General features: G+C 44.6%; 1 protein-coding gene across 4 annotated transcripts in view; it reads left to right on the forward strand.

The window, feature by feature from the left end:
• DLG2 (discs large MAGUK scaffold protein 2) overlaps window positions 1-16,576 on the forward strand; it is an 863,264-nt gene that overhangs the window by 134,379 nt on the left and 712,309 nt on the right. For all 4 annotated transcript variants that reach the window (XM_060273906.1, XM_035114518.2, XM_060273902.1 and 1 more), the window contains exon 5: window positions 11,417-11,515. In XM_060273906.1, the coding sequence (XP_060129889.1) occupies window positions 11,417-11,515 (99 nt within the window). The remainder of the gene's footprint in view (window positions 1-11,416; window positions 11,516-16,576) is intronic.

Consider the following 16,576-nt stretch of genomic DNA (forward strand, 5'->3'; position numbering starts at 1 on the left):
AAGTATTGGAGCCTCAGCTTCACGATCTGTCCTTCCAGGGAGCACTCAGGGCTGATTTCCTTAAGAATGGATAGGTTTGATCTTCTAGCAGTCCATGGGACTCTCAAGAGTCTCCTCCAGCACCATAATTCAAAAGCATCAATTCTTCGGCGATCAGCCTTCTTTATGGTCCAGCTCTCACTTCCATATATCACTACTGGGAAAACCATAGCTTTAACTATACGGACCTTTGTCGGCAAGGTGATGTCTCTGCTTTTTAAGATGCTGTCTAGGTTTGTCATTGCTTTTCTCCCAAGAAGCAGGCGTCTTTTAATTTCGTGACTGCTGTCACCATCTGCAGTGATCAAGGAGTCCAAGAAAGTAAAATCTCTCACTGCCTCCATTTCTTCCCCTTCTATTTGCCAGGAGGTGATGGGACCAGTGGCCATGATCTTGGTTTTTTTGATGTTGAGCTTCAGACCATATTTTGCGCTCTCCTCTTTCACCCTCATTAAAAGGTTCTTTAATTCCTCCTCACTTTCTGCCATCAAGGTTGTGTCATCTGCATATCTGAGGTTGTTGATATTTCTTCCGGCAATCTTAATTCCGGCTTGGGATTCATCTAGTCTAGTCTGGCTTCGCAAATGGTGCAAACAGGAACGGTTTGGATTCCTAGATCACGGTCTGCAGTTTCTTGATGATGGACTTCTGGCAAGTGATGGACTGCACCTCACAAAAGTTGGGAGGAATGTTTTTGCCACAAAACTCAAAAACCTCATCAGGAGGGCTTTAAACTGACTTATGTGGGGGAGGGAGACAGTGGTCCTGAAGGTAGGAGTCTATCAAATGCTGAAGATGATCATCCAAATGTCAAGGACCAAATGGAGCAAGCAGCATGCAGACCTAGTGGTGGGACGAAAATATCCTTAAATAAGAGACATGGGGGAATGATCAACGGTCTTCAATGTCTGTATACTAATGCACAGAGCATGGGAAATAAACAAGATGAACTTGAGCTCTTGGTACAGCAAACTAAATATGACATAATAGGCATCACTGAAACCTGGTGGGATGAGTCTCATGACTGGAATGTAGTAATAGAGGGATACAATCTATTTAAGAGAAATAGACCAAACAGGAAAGGAGGAGGAGTAGCTTTATATGTTAGGGATATGTATACCTGTGAAGAGATCCAGGATTTAAAACTTCAAAGCCAAATTGAGAGTATCTGGGTCAAAATTAAGGGAGAGAAAAACAACAGTGATCTCATTGTGGGAGTTTACTATAGATCCCCAAGCCAAACTGAGGACACAGATGATGCCTTCCTGGAACAGATGGCCAAGCATTCCAAAGGAAGTGAGATAGTAGTAATGGGGGATTTCAACTATCCTGATATTTGTTGGATGTCAAACTCAGCCAAGAGCATAAGGTCGAACAGATTCCTCACTGGCCTTGCAGACAACTTCATTGTCCAGAAAGTGGGAGAAGCAACAAGAGGATCAGCCATTTTAGATCTGGTCCTAACCAATAGTGATGACTTGGTTAGTGGGGTAGAAGTGGCAGGATCATTAGGTGGGAGTGACCATGCTCTTCTGGAGTTTATTATCCAGCGGAAAGGAGCAACCAAGCATACTAAGGTCCAAATTCTAGACTTTAAGAAAGCCGACTTCAGAAAACTTAGGGAAACGCTGGGTGAAATCCCATGGACAGTAATACTAAAAGGGAAGGGAGTTCATGATGGTTGGGAGTTTGTTAAAAGGGAGATATTAAAAGCACAACTTCAGGCAATACCAATGAGACGGAAACATGGAAGGTGCCTAAAGAAGCCAGGCTGGCTATCTAAAGAACTTTTGACTGAGTTAAGATTTAAAAGGGATATGTACAAAAAATGGAAAAGGGGGGAAATCTCCAGAGAGGAATTCAAACATATAGCCAGCACGTGTAGAGACAAAGTCAGAAAAGCTAAAGCACAGAATGAACTCAGGCTCGCCAGAGAGGTTAAAAGCAACAAAAAGGGCTTTTATGGGTATGTCCGTAGCAAAAGGAAAAACAAGGAAACAGTGGGGTCACTCAGAGGAGAAGATGGTGAAATGCAAACAGGGGACAGAGAAAGGGCAGAACTCCTCAATGCCTTCTTTGCCTCAGTCTTCTCCAAGAAAGAAAACAACGCCCGACCTGAAGAATATGGAGCAGATGATTCAGCAGGGGAAACACAGCCCAGAATAAGTAAGGAGGTAGTACAAGAATACTTGGCTAGTTTAGATGTATTCAAGTCTCCAGGGCCAGATGAACTACATCCAAGAGTATTAAAAGAACTGGCAGAGGTGATTTCAGAACCACTGGCAATAATCTTTGAAAATTCCTGGAGAACAGGCGAAGTTCCAGCAGACTGGAGGAGGGCAAATGTTGTCCCTATTTTCAAAAAGGGGAAAAGAGAGGACCCAAACAATTACCGCCCAGTCAGCCTGACATCAATACCAGGAAAGATTCTAGAGCAGATCATTAAGCAAACAGTCTGTGAGCACCTAGAAAGAAACTCTGTGATCACTAAAAGTCAGCATGGGTTCCTGAAAAATAAGTCATGTCAGACTAATCTGATCTCATTTTTTGACAGAATTACAAGCCTGGTAGATGAAGGGAACGCTGTGGATGTAGCCTATCTTGATTTCAGCAAGGCCTTTGACAAGGTGCCCCATGATATTCTTGTAAAGAAGCTGGTAAAATGTGGGCTAGACAATGCTACCATTCAGTGGATTTGTAGCTGGATTACTGACCGAACCCAAAGGGTGCTCATCAATGGCTCCTCCTCATCCTGGAGAGTAGTGACTAGTGGGGTGCCACAGGGTTCTGTCTTGGGCCCAGTCTTGTTCAACATCTTTATCAATGACTTGGATGATGGGCTTGAGGGAATCCTGAGCAAGTTTGCAGATGACACCAAGTTGGGAGGGGTGGCTAACACCCCAGAGGACAGGATCACACTTCAGAATGACCTTAACAGATTAGACAACTGGGCCAAAGCAAACAAGATGAATTTTAACAAGGAGAAATGTAAAGTGCTACACTTGGGCAAAAAAAATGAAAGGCACAGATACAGGATGGGAGACACCTGGCTTGAGAGCAGTACATGTGAAAAGGATCTAGGAGTTTTGGTTGACCACAAACTTGACATGAGTCAGCAGTGTGATGCAGCAGCTAAAAAAGCCAATGCAATTCTGGGCTGCATCAATAGGAGTATAGCATCTAGATCAAGGGAAGTAATAGTACCACTGTATTCTGCTCTGGTCAGACCTCACCTGGAGTATTGTGTCCAGTTCTGGGCACCACAGTTCAAGAAGGATACTGATAAGCTGGAACGTGTCCAGAAGAGGGCAACCAAAATGGTCAAAGGCCTGGAAACGATGCCTTATGAGGAACGGCTTAGGGAGCTGGGTATGTTTAGCCTGGAGAAGAGAAGGTTAAGGGGTGATATGATAACCATGTTCAAATATATAAAAGGATGTCATATAAAGGAGGGAGAAAGGTTGTTTTCTGCTGCTCCAGAGAAGCGGACACGGAGCAACGGATTCAAACTACAAGAAAGAAAATTCCACCTAAACATTAGGAAGAACTTCCTGACAGTAAGAGCTGTTCGGCAGTGGAATTTGCTGCCAAGGAGTGTGGTGGAGTCTCCTTCTTTGGAGGTCTTTAAGCAGAGGCTTGACAGCCATCTGTCAGGAATGCTTTGATGGTGTTTCCTGCTTGGCAGGGGGTTGGACTGGATGGCCCTTGTGGTCTCTTCCAACTCTATGATTCTATGATTCTATGATTCTATGATTCTAGTCCAGCCTTTCGCATGATGAATTCTGCATATAAGTTAAATAAGCAGGGAGACAATATACAACCTTGTCGTACTCCTTTCCCAATTTTGAACCAATCAGTTGTTCCATATCCAGTTCTAACTGTAGCTTCTTGTCCCACACAGAGATTTCTCAGGAGACAGATGAGGTGATCAGGCACTCCCATTTCTTTAAGAACTTGCCATAGTTTGCTGTGGTCGACACAGTCAAAGGCTTTTGCATAGTCAATGAAGCAGAAGTAGACGTTTTTCTGGAACTCTCTAGCTTTCTCCATAATCCAGCGCATGTTTGCTATTTGGTCTCTGGTTCCTCTGCCCTTTCGAAATCCAGCTTGCACTTCTGGGAGTTCTCGATCCACATACTGCCTAAGTCTGCCTTGTAGAATTTTAAGCATAACCTTGCTAGCGTGTGAAATGAGCGCAATTGTGCGGTAGTTGGAGCATTCTTTGGCACTGCCCTTCTTTGGAATTGGGATGTAGACTGATCTTCTCCAATCCTCTGGCCATTGCTGAGTTTTCCAAACTTGCTGGCATATTGGGTGTAGCACCTTAACAGCATCATCTTTTAAGATTTTAAATAGTTCAGCTGGAATATCATCACTTCCACTGGCCTTGTTATTAGCAGTGCTTTCTAAGGCCCATTTGACTTCACTCTCCAAGATGTCTGGCTCAAGGTCAGCAACCACACTACCTGGGGTGTACGAGACCTCCATATCTTTCTGGTATAATTCCTCTGTGTATTCTTGCCACCTCTTCTTGATGTCTTCTGCTTCTGTTAGGTCCTTACCACTTTTGTCCTTGATTATGGTAATCTTTGTACGAAATGCTCCTTTCATATCTCCAATTTTCTTGAACAGATCTCTGGTTTTCCCCATTCTATTGTTTTCCTCTATTTCTTTGCATTGCTCATTTAAGAAGACCCTCTTGTCTCTCCTTGCTGTTTTTTGGAAATCTGCATTCAGTTTCCTGTATCTTTCCCTATCTCCCTTGCATTTTGCTTGCCTCCTCTCCTCCGCTATTTGTAAGGCCTCGTTGGATAGCCATTTTGCTTTCTTGCATTTCCTTTTCCTTGGGATGGTTTTCGTTGCTGCCTCCTGTATAATGTTACGAGCCTCCATCCATAGTTCTTCAGGCACTCTGTCCACCAAATCTAAATCCTTAAACCTGTTCCTCACTTCCACTGTGTATTCATAAGGGATTTGATCCAGATTGTATCTTACTGGCCCAGTGGTTTTTCCTACTTTCTTCAGTTTAAGCTGGAATTTTGCTATAAGAAGCTGATGATCTGAGTTACAGTCAGCTCCAGGTCTTGTTTTTGCTGACTGTATAGAGCTTCTCCATCTTTGGCTGCAGAGAATATAATCAATCTGATTTCGATGCTGCCCATTTGGTGATATCCATGTGTAGAGTCTTCTCTTGTGTTGTTGGAAGAGAGTGTTTGTGATGACCAGCTTGTTCTCTTGACAGAACTCTATTAGCCTTTGCCCTGCTTCATTTTGAACTCCCAGGCCAAACTTGCCAGTTGTTCCTTTTATCTCTTGATTCCCTACTTTAGCATTCCAATCCCCTGTAATGAGAAGAACATCCTTCTTTGGTGTCATTTCTAGAAGGTGTTGTAGGTCTTCATAGAATTGGTCAATTTCACTTTCTTCAGCACCGGTAGTTGGTGCATAAACTTGGATTACTGTGATGTTAAAAGGTCTGCCTTGGATTCGTATCGAGATCATTCTGTCATTTTTGAGATTGCATCCCATTACAGCTTTTGCCACTCTTTTGTTGACTATGAGGGCCACTCCATTTCTACTACGGGATTCTTGCCCACAGTAGTAGATATGATAGTCACCCGAACTGAATTCGCCCATTCCCTTCCATTTTAGTTCACTGATGCCCAGGATGTCGATATTTATTCTTGTCATCTCATTTTTGACCACATCCAGCTTACCTCCACTCATGGTTCTTACATTCCAGGTTCCTATGCAATATTTTTCTTTACAGCATCGGACTTTCCTTTCGCTTCCAGGCATATCCGCAACTGAGCGTCCTTTCGGCTTTGGCCCAGCCGCTTCATCAGCTCTGAATCTACTTGTACTTGTCCTCCGCTCTTCCTCAGTAGCATGTTGGACGCCTTCCGACCTGAGGGGCTCATCTTCCAGCGTCATAACTTTTATATGCCTGTTGTCTTTGTCCATGGAGTTTTCTTGGCAGGGATACTGGAGTGGCTTGCCAGTTCCTTCTCCAGGTGGATCACGTTTAGTCAAAACTCTCCACTATGACCTGTCCATCTTGGGTGGCCCTGCATGGCATAGCTCATAGCTTCTCTGAGTTATTCAAGCCCCTTCGCCACGACAAGGCATTGATCCATGAAGGGGATCCAGGAAACTACAGACTGGTTAATTTAATGTCTGTTCAAGGAAAACCGGTGGAAACTATTGTTAATTATACAATTGCCAAGCATACTGAAGAACAAGCCTTGCTGAAGCAGAACTAGCATGGCTTCTGCAACGGTAAGCCTAGTCTCACTAACCACAATCCAGGGGTTCTACATACAGTGGTACCTCTACTTACGAATTTAATGCGTTCCGAACACACATTTGTAAGTCGAAAAAATTTGTAAGTCGGATCCCATAGGAATGCATTGGGAGAAAAAATGTGTAAGTCGAAGCAACCCTATCTAAAAATTTGTAAGTAGAAAAAAATCCTATCTAAACCGCATCCAAGATGACGGACAGAGCTCCATTCGTAAGTAGAAACATTCGTAAGTAGAGTTATTCGTAAGTAGAGGTACCACTGTATACAGTTCTCAGCTCGGTTTTTTGCCTGTATAGGTTCTTGGCTTACCAAAGCTTGTTGAAAATGCCAGTCTTAATAGTACCCCCATCTAATTAGCAAATAAAAGAACTGAAGGGAAGTCTTCTTAAGTAAATATCAGTCACATAAAAGGTAGCTCCCTGTGGCTTCATGTGACTTGTTGGGGGGATTTGGAACTGCAAACATTTGTTTTGACATTTGTTTTGCAGATGTTTCTTATTACTGTGTCTAGACATCAATTTATGAAACTCTGCTTAGGAAAGCTGCCTTCTTCTGCATCAGCCCATTTGTCTCTCTTTCAGGCTTCCCATTGGCATCTGCGATAACAAGATGCTGAACTTGATGGGGGTTTGGCCTGATCCAGCAGGCCTGATCTCATCTTATGCTGGGTGAGGTGTCAAAGCTAGCGGTGGAGGTACAACCCGTGTCAAAGACAGTGCACACCCACTTACGGTGTTACAGCTTTTGATTTCATTGCTTTATTTAAAGGTAAAGGGACCCCTGACCATTAGGTCCAGTCCTGACCGACTCTGGGGTTTCAGCGCTCATCTCGCGTTATTGGCCGAGGGAGCTGGTGTACAGCTTCCAGGTCATGTGGCCAGCATGACAAAGCCACTTCTGGCGAACCAGAGCAGCACACGGAAACACCATTTACCCTCCCGCTGTAGCGGTACCTATTTATCTACTTGTAGTTTGACGTGCTTTTGAACTGCTAGGTTGGCAGGAGCAGGGACCGAGCAACGGGAGCTCACCCCGTCGCGGGGATTCGAACCGCCGACCTTCTGATTGGCAAGCCTTAGGCTCTGTGGTTTAAGCCACAGCGCCACCCACATCTTTATTTAAATAAGGTCAATTGGGTTTGCGATTTAAAGTCAACAGCGTAATAATGCAATTCAATTACAGCATGGAAACGGCCACAGAAAACAATTGTTGTTGTTGTTGTTTAGTCGTTTAGTCGTGTCCGACTCTTCGTGACCCCATGGACCATAGCACGCCAGGCACTCCTGTCTTGCACTGCCTCCCGCAGTTTGGTCAAACTCATGTTCGTAGCTTCGAGAACACTGTCCAACCATCTTGTCCTCTGTCGTCCCCTTCTCCTAGTGCCCTCAATCTTTCCCAACATCAGGGTCTTTTCCAAGGATTCTTCTCTTCTCATGAGGTGGCCAAAGTATTGGAGCCTCAGCTTCACGATCTGTCCTTCCAGGGAGCACTCAGGGCTGATTTCCTTAAGAATGGATAGGTTTGATCTTCTAGCAGTCCATGGGACTCTCAAGAGTCTCCTCCAGCACCATAATTCAAAAGCATCAATTCTTCGGCAATCAGCCTTCTTTATGGTCCAGCTCTCACTTCCATACATCACTACTGGGAAAACCATAGCTTTAACTATACGGACCTTTGTCGGCAAGGTGATGTCTCTGCTTTTTAAGATGCTGTCTAGGTTTGTCATTGCTTTTCTCCCAAGAAGCAGGCGTCTTTTAATTTTGTGACTGCTGTCACCATCTGCAGTGATCAAGGAGCCCAAGAAAGTAAAATCTCTCACTGCCTCCATTTCTTCCCCTTCTATTTGCCAGGAGGTGATGGGACCAGTGGCCATGATCTTGGTTTTTTTGATGTTGAGCTTCAGACCATATTTTGCGCTCTCCTCTTTCACCCTCATTAAAAGGTTCTTTAATTCCTCCTCGCTTTCTGCCATCAAGGTTGTGTCATCTGCATATCTGAGGTTGTTGATATTTCTTCCGGCAATCTTAATTCCGGTTTGGGATTCATCTAGTCCAGCCTTTCGCATGATGAATTCTGCATATAAGTTAAATAAGCAGGGAGACAATATACAACCTTGTCGTACTCCTTTCCCAATTTTGAACCAATCAGTTGTTCCATATCCAGTTTTAACTGTAGCTTCTTGTCCCACATAGAGATTTCTCAGGAGACAGATGAGGTGATCAGGCACTCCCATTTCTTTAAGAACTTGCCATAGTTTGCTGTGGTCGACACAGTCAAAGGCTTTTGCATAGTCAATGAAGCAGAAGTAGACGTTTTTCTGGAACTCTCTAGCTTTCTCCATAATCCAGCGCGAAAGCTTTATAAATGTAGGAAGCTGATTCCTGCGGAGTCAGGCCCTGCTTGGAGGCTTGCCATTGGCATCTAGTTGGCCACTGTGAGAACAGGAAGCTGGACTAGATGGTTCACTGGCCTGATCCAACAGGCTCTTCTTTATGTATTGGTCCATCTAGCTCAGTATTGTTTATACCAGACTTCCTTAACCTAAGGTTACCAGATGTCCCCGTTATCCATCCCCCATACAGCCCCATTGAAGTTGAAAACTGTCCCCGGATTCATTGAAAAAAATCTGGTAACCTTACCTTAACCTGGTGTTAAGGAACCTGGTGGCCATTGGCTAGGATGGCTGGAGTTGATCTGCAGTGAGCTATAAGGGTGTTCAAAGCTTTGAAACAGAACTCTTTCCCACCCTTACCTGGCAATGGTGGGGATTGAACTTGGTACCATTTGCATGCATGGCATGTCCTCTACCACTCAGCTACAACCATTCCAACTCCTGGATTCTCATTATCCCTCTTACTATGCTTTTGGAGTCCTGAATGTTTTATTTCAGCGTCTCATGGCTGCAGTTCTGACCAAAGGTATTGAGGGAGGTGGGTCAAGCAGCCAATGGCTATCTAGGCTCAAGCATGTTTTAACATGCTCCATCTCTCTTGGTGCCATTGGTTGATTTGCTGTGATGTCACAGCAGACGTGGGCAGGGGCGCCGAGGCTACAGAAGGGCTACTCAGCTTTGGAGCGTGTACTGGGTGATACTGGGGACTCTGAAGACTTGGGCCAGCCCCAAGACATTTTAGCAATGGAGGTGAGCCACAAAATAGTGCCACTTCCCCACCAAGAAAGAAGGGGGGGAATCTACACCCAGGAATAAGGTGTGGGGGGGGAGGGGAGGGGAACAAAGATCGGCATTGGGATCTACTGTCCCTGTGGATCCTGCTGTGGGAAGCAGTTGCCTCACTTTGCCTCATGGGTAGGCCAGCCCTGTTGAAGCTTGGTGCAAACCCTCTAGGGAGGCCTTGCAAAATACACTAGAACATCCCTGGACAACTAGTGATGCACCAAGCCAAAGAAAACCAAACCCACCGCTGAGATACACAAGTGCCGCGTAGGGTTTTTCCCCCCAGACAAAAGGCTGGCTTAAATGTCAGTGTCTCCCTTAGAATTATGAAGGTTAAAAAAATAAAAAATAAAGCCCTTACAGGAATCCTGGACACAGCGTGGGAAGATCTGCCCCTTATCCCAGGCAGTGGGGTCACCCAGGCAGGTATAGTCCTAGTCCTAAAATTTCTATACCGCTTGATTGTAAAAACAAACAAACAAACAAACAAACATCAAAGCTGTTCACAAATGCGTTGTTCATAAATGCACATCAATATTTCCTGTTATATAAGTGAAGGATGGTTGCAAAACCTATGCTGGCGTGATTTGTGATTAAGCTCTTCCTTAATCGTATATATGGGGTTAAGAAGCACCTTCCTGAGCCCATCTGAATATATTGCTGCAGTTTTATGGGCTATTTAATGTATGAAGCTGTTAATGTTGTCAGAATGTGCCATTTCCAATGTCAGATTGTGCTGCTTTTTCATTACGGCTGGGAGCGAGGGGGAAGCCAACTGAAATGCATCCAGCGCTTGGTTCTATAGTGTTGATTGAATGTAGGAAAATTATCATTATTTAGCCAACCACTGCCATTTAAACCGTTGGTGGATCACACATACTGGAGGTCTTCACAAGCTGAATGCTTTACAACGGGTGGAAAAAAGTGAGAGATGTCAGGAGAAGGTAGAGATGGATATATGACTAGGTAGACATTGCCAATCTTTCAAACACCTTGCCAGTGTTTAAAGATCTACACTGGCTCCAAGTTTGCTCCCAAAGTGCTGGCTTAATAACAAAGAAAGAAAAGAAAAACGGAGAGAACGGATGAAAACCCCCATCAGCTCACACCGAGAATACAGTAACCACCAACATACCCATCTTAATTTAAACACATACGCCGATATAAGCCATGCAAATCTCCAGATAAGTATTCACCCAAAATTGTTGTTTATGAAAAATGTATTCAAATATAGCACAAGGGACCCAGGTGGCGCTGTGGGTTAAACCACAGAGTCTAGGGCTTGCTGATCAGAAGGTCGGCGGTTCGAATCCCCGTGACGGGGTGAGCTCCTGTTGCTTGGTCCCTGCTCCTGCCCACCTAGCAGTTCGAAAGCACGTCAAAGTGCAAGTAGATAAATAGGTACCGCTACAGCGGGAAGGTAAATGGTGTTTCTGTGTGCTGCTCTGGTTCACCAGAAGCAGCTTTGTCATGCTGGCCACATGACCCGGAAGCTGTCTGCGGACAAACGCCGGCTCCCTCGGCCTATAGAGCGAGATGAGCGCCGCAACCCCAGAGTCGGACACGACTGGACCTGATGGTCAGGGGCCCCTTATTCAAATATAACAAGGGCAGTGAAGTCCTCAGACCGTTGCACATAGTGTGTGTGTTAGCCTTCCAGGCTCAAAGCATAAGTCTCTCAGCAGTTTTCACTTTTAATAGTGCGATCCCATGCATGACTACTCAGAAGTAAGCCCCGCTGAAGTCAACAGAACTTACTTCCAGGCAAGGGAGTACAGGGCATGAATGCGTAATAATAAGGACACCTGGAAGGGGCCTCAGATATATATTCTATATTTGTGCTACTACTTTCTTGGTGAACGTTTTATTGAAATGTCTCCCCTCCTCCCTGTTTCTAGACAGCAGCTTCAAATGGACCAGACCAACGGGCAGCAAGAGAAAACCAGGATAAAGGGAACCAATCTTCTGATAATCATTCCATAGATAAAACTGCAAAGGTAAGAATGATTGCAATATACTTGATCTCCCAATGGTAGTGGTGGAAAAGGAGCCAGACCAGAGTTGTCTGTATCTACGCCATCTCTTTCTCAGCATTTGTCCGCACAAAGAAACAGGGAAGGATACATGAAGACACCTGGCAGGAAAAAAAATATATAACTAAGGGGAGATATGGTACAGGAGTATGAAATCATGCACGGTGTGAATTTTGTTGTTGTTGCTGTTGGCTTCCATCTGTCCCGAGAGACAATGGAGTCTGCCTCCAGGGGTGAAGCCAAACCACTGTGTGAGCAGCACTGAAGTCACCTCCCCTCCCTGGGGCACAAGCCTGGGCAGTGTGTCTGGAGGTCCTGGGCTGCCCCGATGCCAAGACTCCCCTCTCAGGCTCGCTGATGTGCTCCAATGGAAAGCAGAGCAATATGGGAGCCTTTTCTGTGGCTGCTCCCATACTGCTTAATTCCTTCCCCAAAGAGGTAAGACTGGCTCCCTCTTAGCTATCCTTTCCACTGGCAGGCTAAGGCCTTCCTGTTCAGAAGGGCCTTTGAAAACTAAGGTACAGACAATGCTGGCCATTGGGCTGCTTCCAGGGCAAACTGTATTTTAATTGCTGCTTCTAGATGTGTTTTGATTATCAGTTTTAGCTAGTTTGGTTTAATTATTCTGTATCAAATAACCAATGTATTTACAGTGGTACCTCGGGTTACGAACACGATCCGTTCTGGGACGCAGTTCGTAACCCGAAACGGTCGTAAACCAAAGTGCCATTCACGCTTTGTGCATGTGCAGACTGTGTGCGCAGCGAAAATACTTCCGGGTTTGCGGAGTTCGTAACCCGAGGTGTTCGTAACCCAAGGTACGACTGTACACGTAAGCTGCCTTGAACCCCAAGCTGGGAGCAAGGAGATAAATACAACAACAACAACAACAACAACAACAACAACAACAACAAACAACAGCAACCACCACAACCTCTGACTATTGGCTATGAGGTGGTATTTTGGGTCCAGCTACATCTGTAGTCCCACAAGCAACACCTTAAAAGACATAGGGGATCATTGATAGATGTATGGTAGTACAGGGGTAGGCAACCTAAGGCCCTGGGGCCAGATGCGGCCCAATCGCCTTCTCAATGTGGCCCGCGGACGGCCCAGGAATTAGTGTGTTTTTACATGAGTAGAATGTGTCCTTTTATTTAAAATGCATCTCTGGGTTATTTGTGGGGCATAGGAATTCGTTCATCCCCCCAAAAAAATATAGTCTGGTCCCCCACAAGGTCTGAGGGACAGTGGACCGGCCCACAGCTGGAAAAGGTTGCTGACCCCTTATGTAGTATGTATGAGCTGCCTCTCTATGTAGCAGACAGAATAGTGGCATCCCTGGGGGAAGATTAATTGACGGGACAGTATCATTTTGCAGCTGCCTCTTTGGTTTTAAGGCTCTGTTTGCTCCCCATAGCAAATTATGGCTCAGTTTCTAGGTAACTGGAGGAGAAGGCGGAAAGCTCTGGGAGGCGAGATTAGTTTTGTATTGACAAAGTAATGGTAGTTATAGCTGTTCGCGGCTCAGCAGTGAAGCTGAATGGAGAAATGGGTTAACATCGTTAATTTTCTTCATTACTGTTCTACTTTGTAATAAATAATAGGCTTCCAGCCTGCCAGGACAAAGTTAAAGAGTGTCAAGCTTTCTGTTATTATAATTCATGCAATATTTTCACAGGTTTACAGCTTGGCTGTGACAATTCTCTCAGGCTTCTCTCTCCCCACCTTTTTATATGACCATAGAAAGTTTTCAGCCCTCTAGTTCCTTTCTCCCTCTTCTCGGCTTCGCCCAAAATAACATTTTAAAAATGATGTGGGCTTTCTGTCTTAATAACCTCAAGTTGGAAATAAAAGGAAAAGAAAATAGAAGCTGATGGGCTTGGAATGCTTATTCGATCCCCCCCAATGTCATGAAATGCCTTTTCTAAAAAGTAAGGGGAGGTGAAAAAACATGGGAAATGTGAATTTATTTCTTGCCAATATACACATCGGGGGGGGGGGAGCATGTGCTGTAATCCTTATGGGGCTATACCGTCTTCAGAACATAGAGGGACAATTGTACTGCTGCATGGTCCTGCGTAAAACCCCTACCAGCCTGTAGAAAGCTAGCATATGAAGAAGAAAGATTGTAGTAACCTAAGCTTTTCCCTGAGATCCTAGTTGGGAGTGCAGAATCATAGAACTGCAGAGTTGGATGGGGCCCAAAGGCTCATCTACTCCAACCCCCAGCAGTGCAGAGCAAAGTTATTTGCAAAGATGAATGATTACTCAGATATACTACCTTGCTGTCAAAGAGGTACAGTCCTAGGAGTATTTTAGCACATCCTTCTTCTCAGGCTACACCTTACATTTAAAGCACTATGATACCATTTTAAATAGTCAAATAATTATGGCAGCTGAGAGTTGTAGGGGGGCGGGGGCGGGCTGGCTATATTCCTGTCCCAGAGCTGCAATTCCTAGAGTGGTTTAACAGTCAATCTCTCTTCCCACTCTGAGACCTATAGCTCTGTGAGGAGCCTCCTAACAACTCTGAGAACTGTAGTTTACTCCTCACATAGTTACGGTTCCAACACCATTAGCAAACTACAGATCCCAGGATTTTCGGGTGGGGAAGGAAATGTGTTTTAAATTTATGGTGTGTGTGTGCCATTAATTCATTCATGTACACACACAAATACACACATTTATAAGACACTTTATAAGATACTTAATGGGCCAAAGATGTAATGAGCTTCGCCAAAAAAAATGAACAGAAAACAGTTTTTGCGTTGCAATAAAAACAAATTTCTAAATTGCTAAAATCAATTCACATGAATTAAAGCAAGGAGCAGGATGAAATAAATTCATAACTTGGAAACAAGTGAAAAAGCGTAACCCTAGGTGGGCCCTAGGGACCCAGGTGGCGCTTGTTGCTGATCAGAAGGTCGGCGGTTTGAATCCCTGCGACGGGGTGAGCTCCCGTTGCTCGGTTCCCAGCTCCTGCCAACCTAGCAGTTCGAAAGCATGTCAAAATGCAAGTAGATAAATAGGAACCGCTACAGCGGGAAGGTAAACGGCGTTTCCATGTGCTGCTCTGGTTTGCCAGAAGCGGCTTTGTCATGCTGGCCACATGACCTGGAAGCTATACGCCGGCTCCCTCGGCCAATAATGCAAGATGAGCGCGCAACCCCAGAGTCGGTCACGACTGGACCTAATGGTCAGGGGTCCCTTTACCTTTACCTTAGGTGGGCCCTATGCAGTCATCTACCTCAAGTTTAACTACGGCTGCAGAGACAGATGGAAAGACGCAACTTTTCAGTTGGTCTTTTCGAAGAAGGCCAGGAAATAAGTGGGATTTCCCAAGCCGCCTCCTTTGTCTCACTTATGGAGAGAGCTATTTGTCAGGATATATCTGCAAGTGAAGTTGCTCGCATGTTAATGATGTGCTATTAGAAAAAACAGCCTGTCGGTTTATGGGGTTGGTTAGCTATTTAAAACGAGCACGTGGCAATTTTTGAAAAAGGCTGCCAGCTTCCTTCTGCCAGGAAGAGTGGATGGAAATTAAAGTGCAGATCTGGAGAGCATATTGCTGCTCTAGAGTAGAGAGCCTCTTCGGAAAGACACAGTGCCCTTGTAAGTACAACGTGCTTCTTAGGTCTTTCCACTGCATACATAATTCAGTTACCTGCAGTTTCCTTCCTCCTAAGAGGGCACAGAGGTAGTGGAAGCAAAACAGCAAAACAGAATATGGGTAGTGAGATAAGGAAGGTGCTGTAATGGATAACCAGGGATTTATAAAAGAAGCACCCAAAGAAACTGGGTGCTGTTTTCAAAATCTTCGGAAACTTTCATTTTGTTTGGAATATACAGAAATAAGGCAGTTTAGAGCATGCATGCATGTTGCATAATTTTAATTGAAGAGGATCACTGCCATTAGTAGGAAATCTGTATCTAGAAAATATTAGGCATTAGTGGATGGCATGGTAGGTTTGTGTGTGGCACTCACCTGCCGTTCTGAGTGGTGTTGGTTACTGAGAAGGAGAAGGGGTGGGGAGGTTGGTGCAGGAAAAAACACATTGGCAGAAGTGGGCCAAATCCTTATCTCACCACCCCTAGAGGGCCAAATTTAATAGGTGGGTGGGGCCAGTCTTTGAACCTCCAGTATTTAAGACTTCAAAGCACAGTGTGGGGCTGTTTGAAAGCGGTTTCGCAAAGTGCCCAACACTGCTCTGTGAACCTCTGATTTTCATAGTTTTAAAGATGAATGCAGGTTCTAAGCAAAAGGGCTTTCATGTAGCCCAACACTAGACTTCGAACCTCTTAAAACCAGAGGGGGACAGCAGGAGAACAGGTGTGTACAGCCAAACTGAACAGTATTGCACCTTCACAATCCTTCTGAGGTCTTTGCCAGCGTGTTCCCTGTGGGGAATGTGCTGGCAAAGCAGACCCCCTCCACCCAGCAGGATCGAACCCTTCATTGGAGAACTGGTGAGCAGAGGGTTCAATCCTGCTCAGTTTGGCTGTGCTTGGCTGCTGAGAACAGAGTCCATGCAGCCAAAGGACTGTTTGAAAGGCCTTTTGAATTACGCCCTGCTCTTTGAACACAATTAGTTGACAAGGAATGCTTTAATAAGCTGATAGCTCTAATTATTTATTCTGATTATTCTTCACTACTGCTTGTGTTTTAGTTCAAGGATAAATATGATTTCTTTCCTATTGCCCTTTAATAAATGCACTTAATTGAAGATGTCCCAGTGAGATGGGAGGTTTAGCATGTTAATGCCTTATTTACATTGCTGTGACCATATTTTGGTCTCTACTGATAAGCAGTAAATTATTCTCAGTGACTGGATGCAGTTGTAGCAGCAAAGACAGCAACCTCTGTTTTTCTACACTTTTGTGATTCCTGAATGTCAAATGCTGAATTTAAATACTATATTTAAATACTTTGGGGCTCTTTTTGTTAAAGGTTAAATTCAGTGTTTCCTTATTACTGCTTTCTTAATAGAATTGGCACACAGCTCAAAAACATGCACACACCAT

The sequence above is a fragment of the Zootoca vivipara genome, chromosome 4 (genome assembly GCF_963506605.1).
Source record: "Zootoca vivipara chromosome 4, rZooViv1.1, whole genome shotgun sequence".
Lineage (NCBI taxonomy): Eukaryota > Metazoa > Chordata > Lepidosauria > Squamata > Lacertidae > Zootoca > Zootoca vivipara.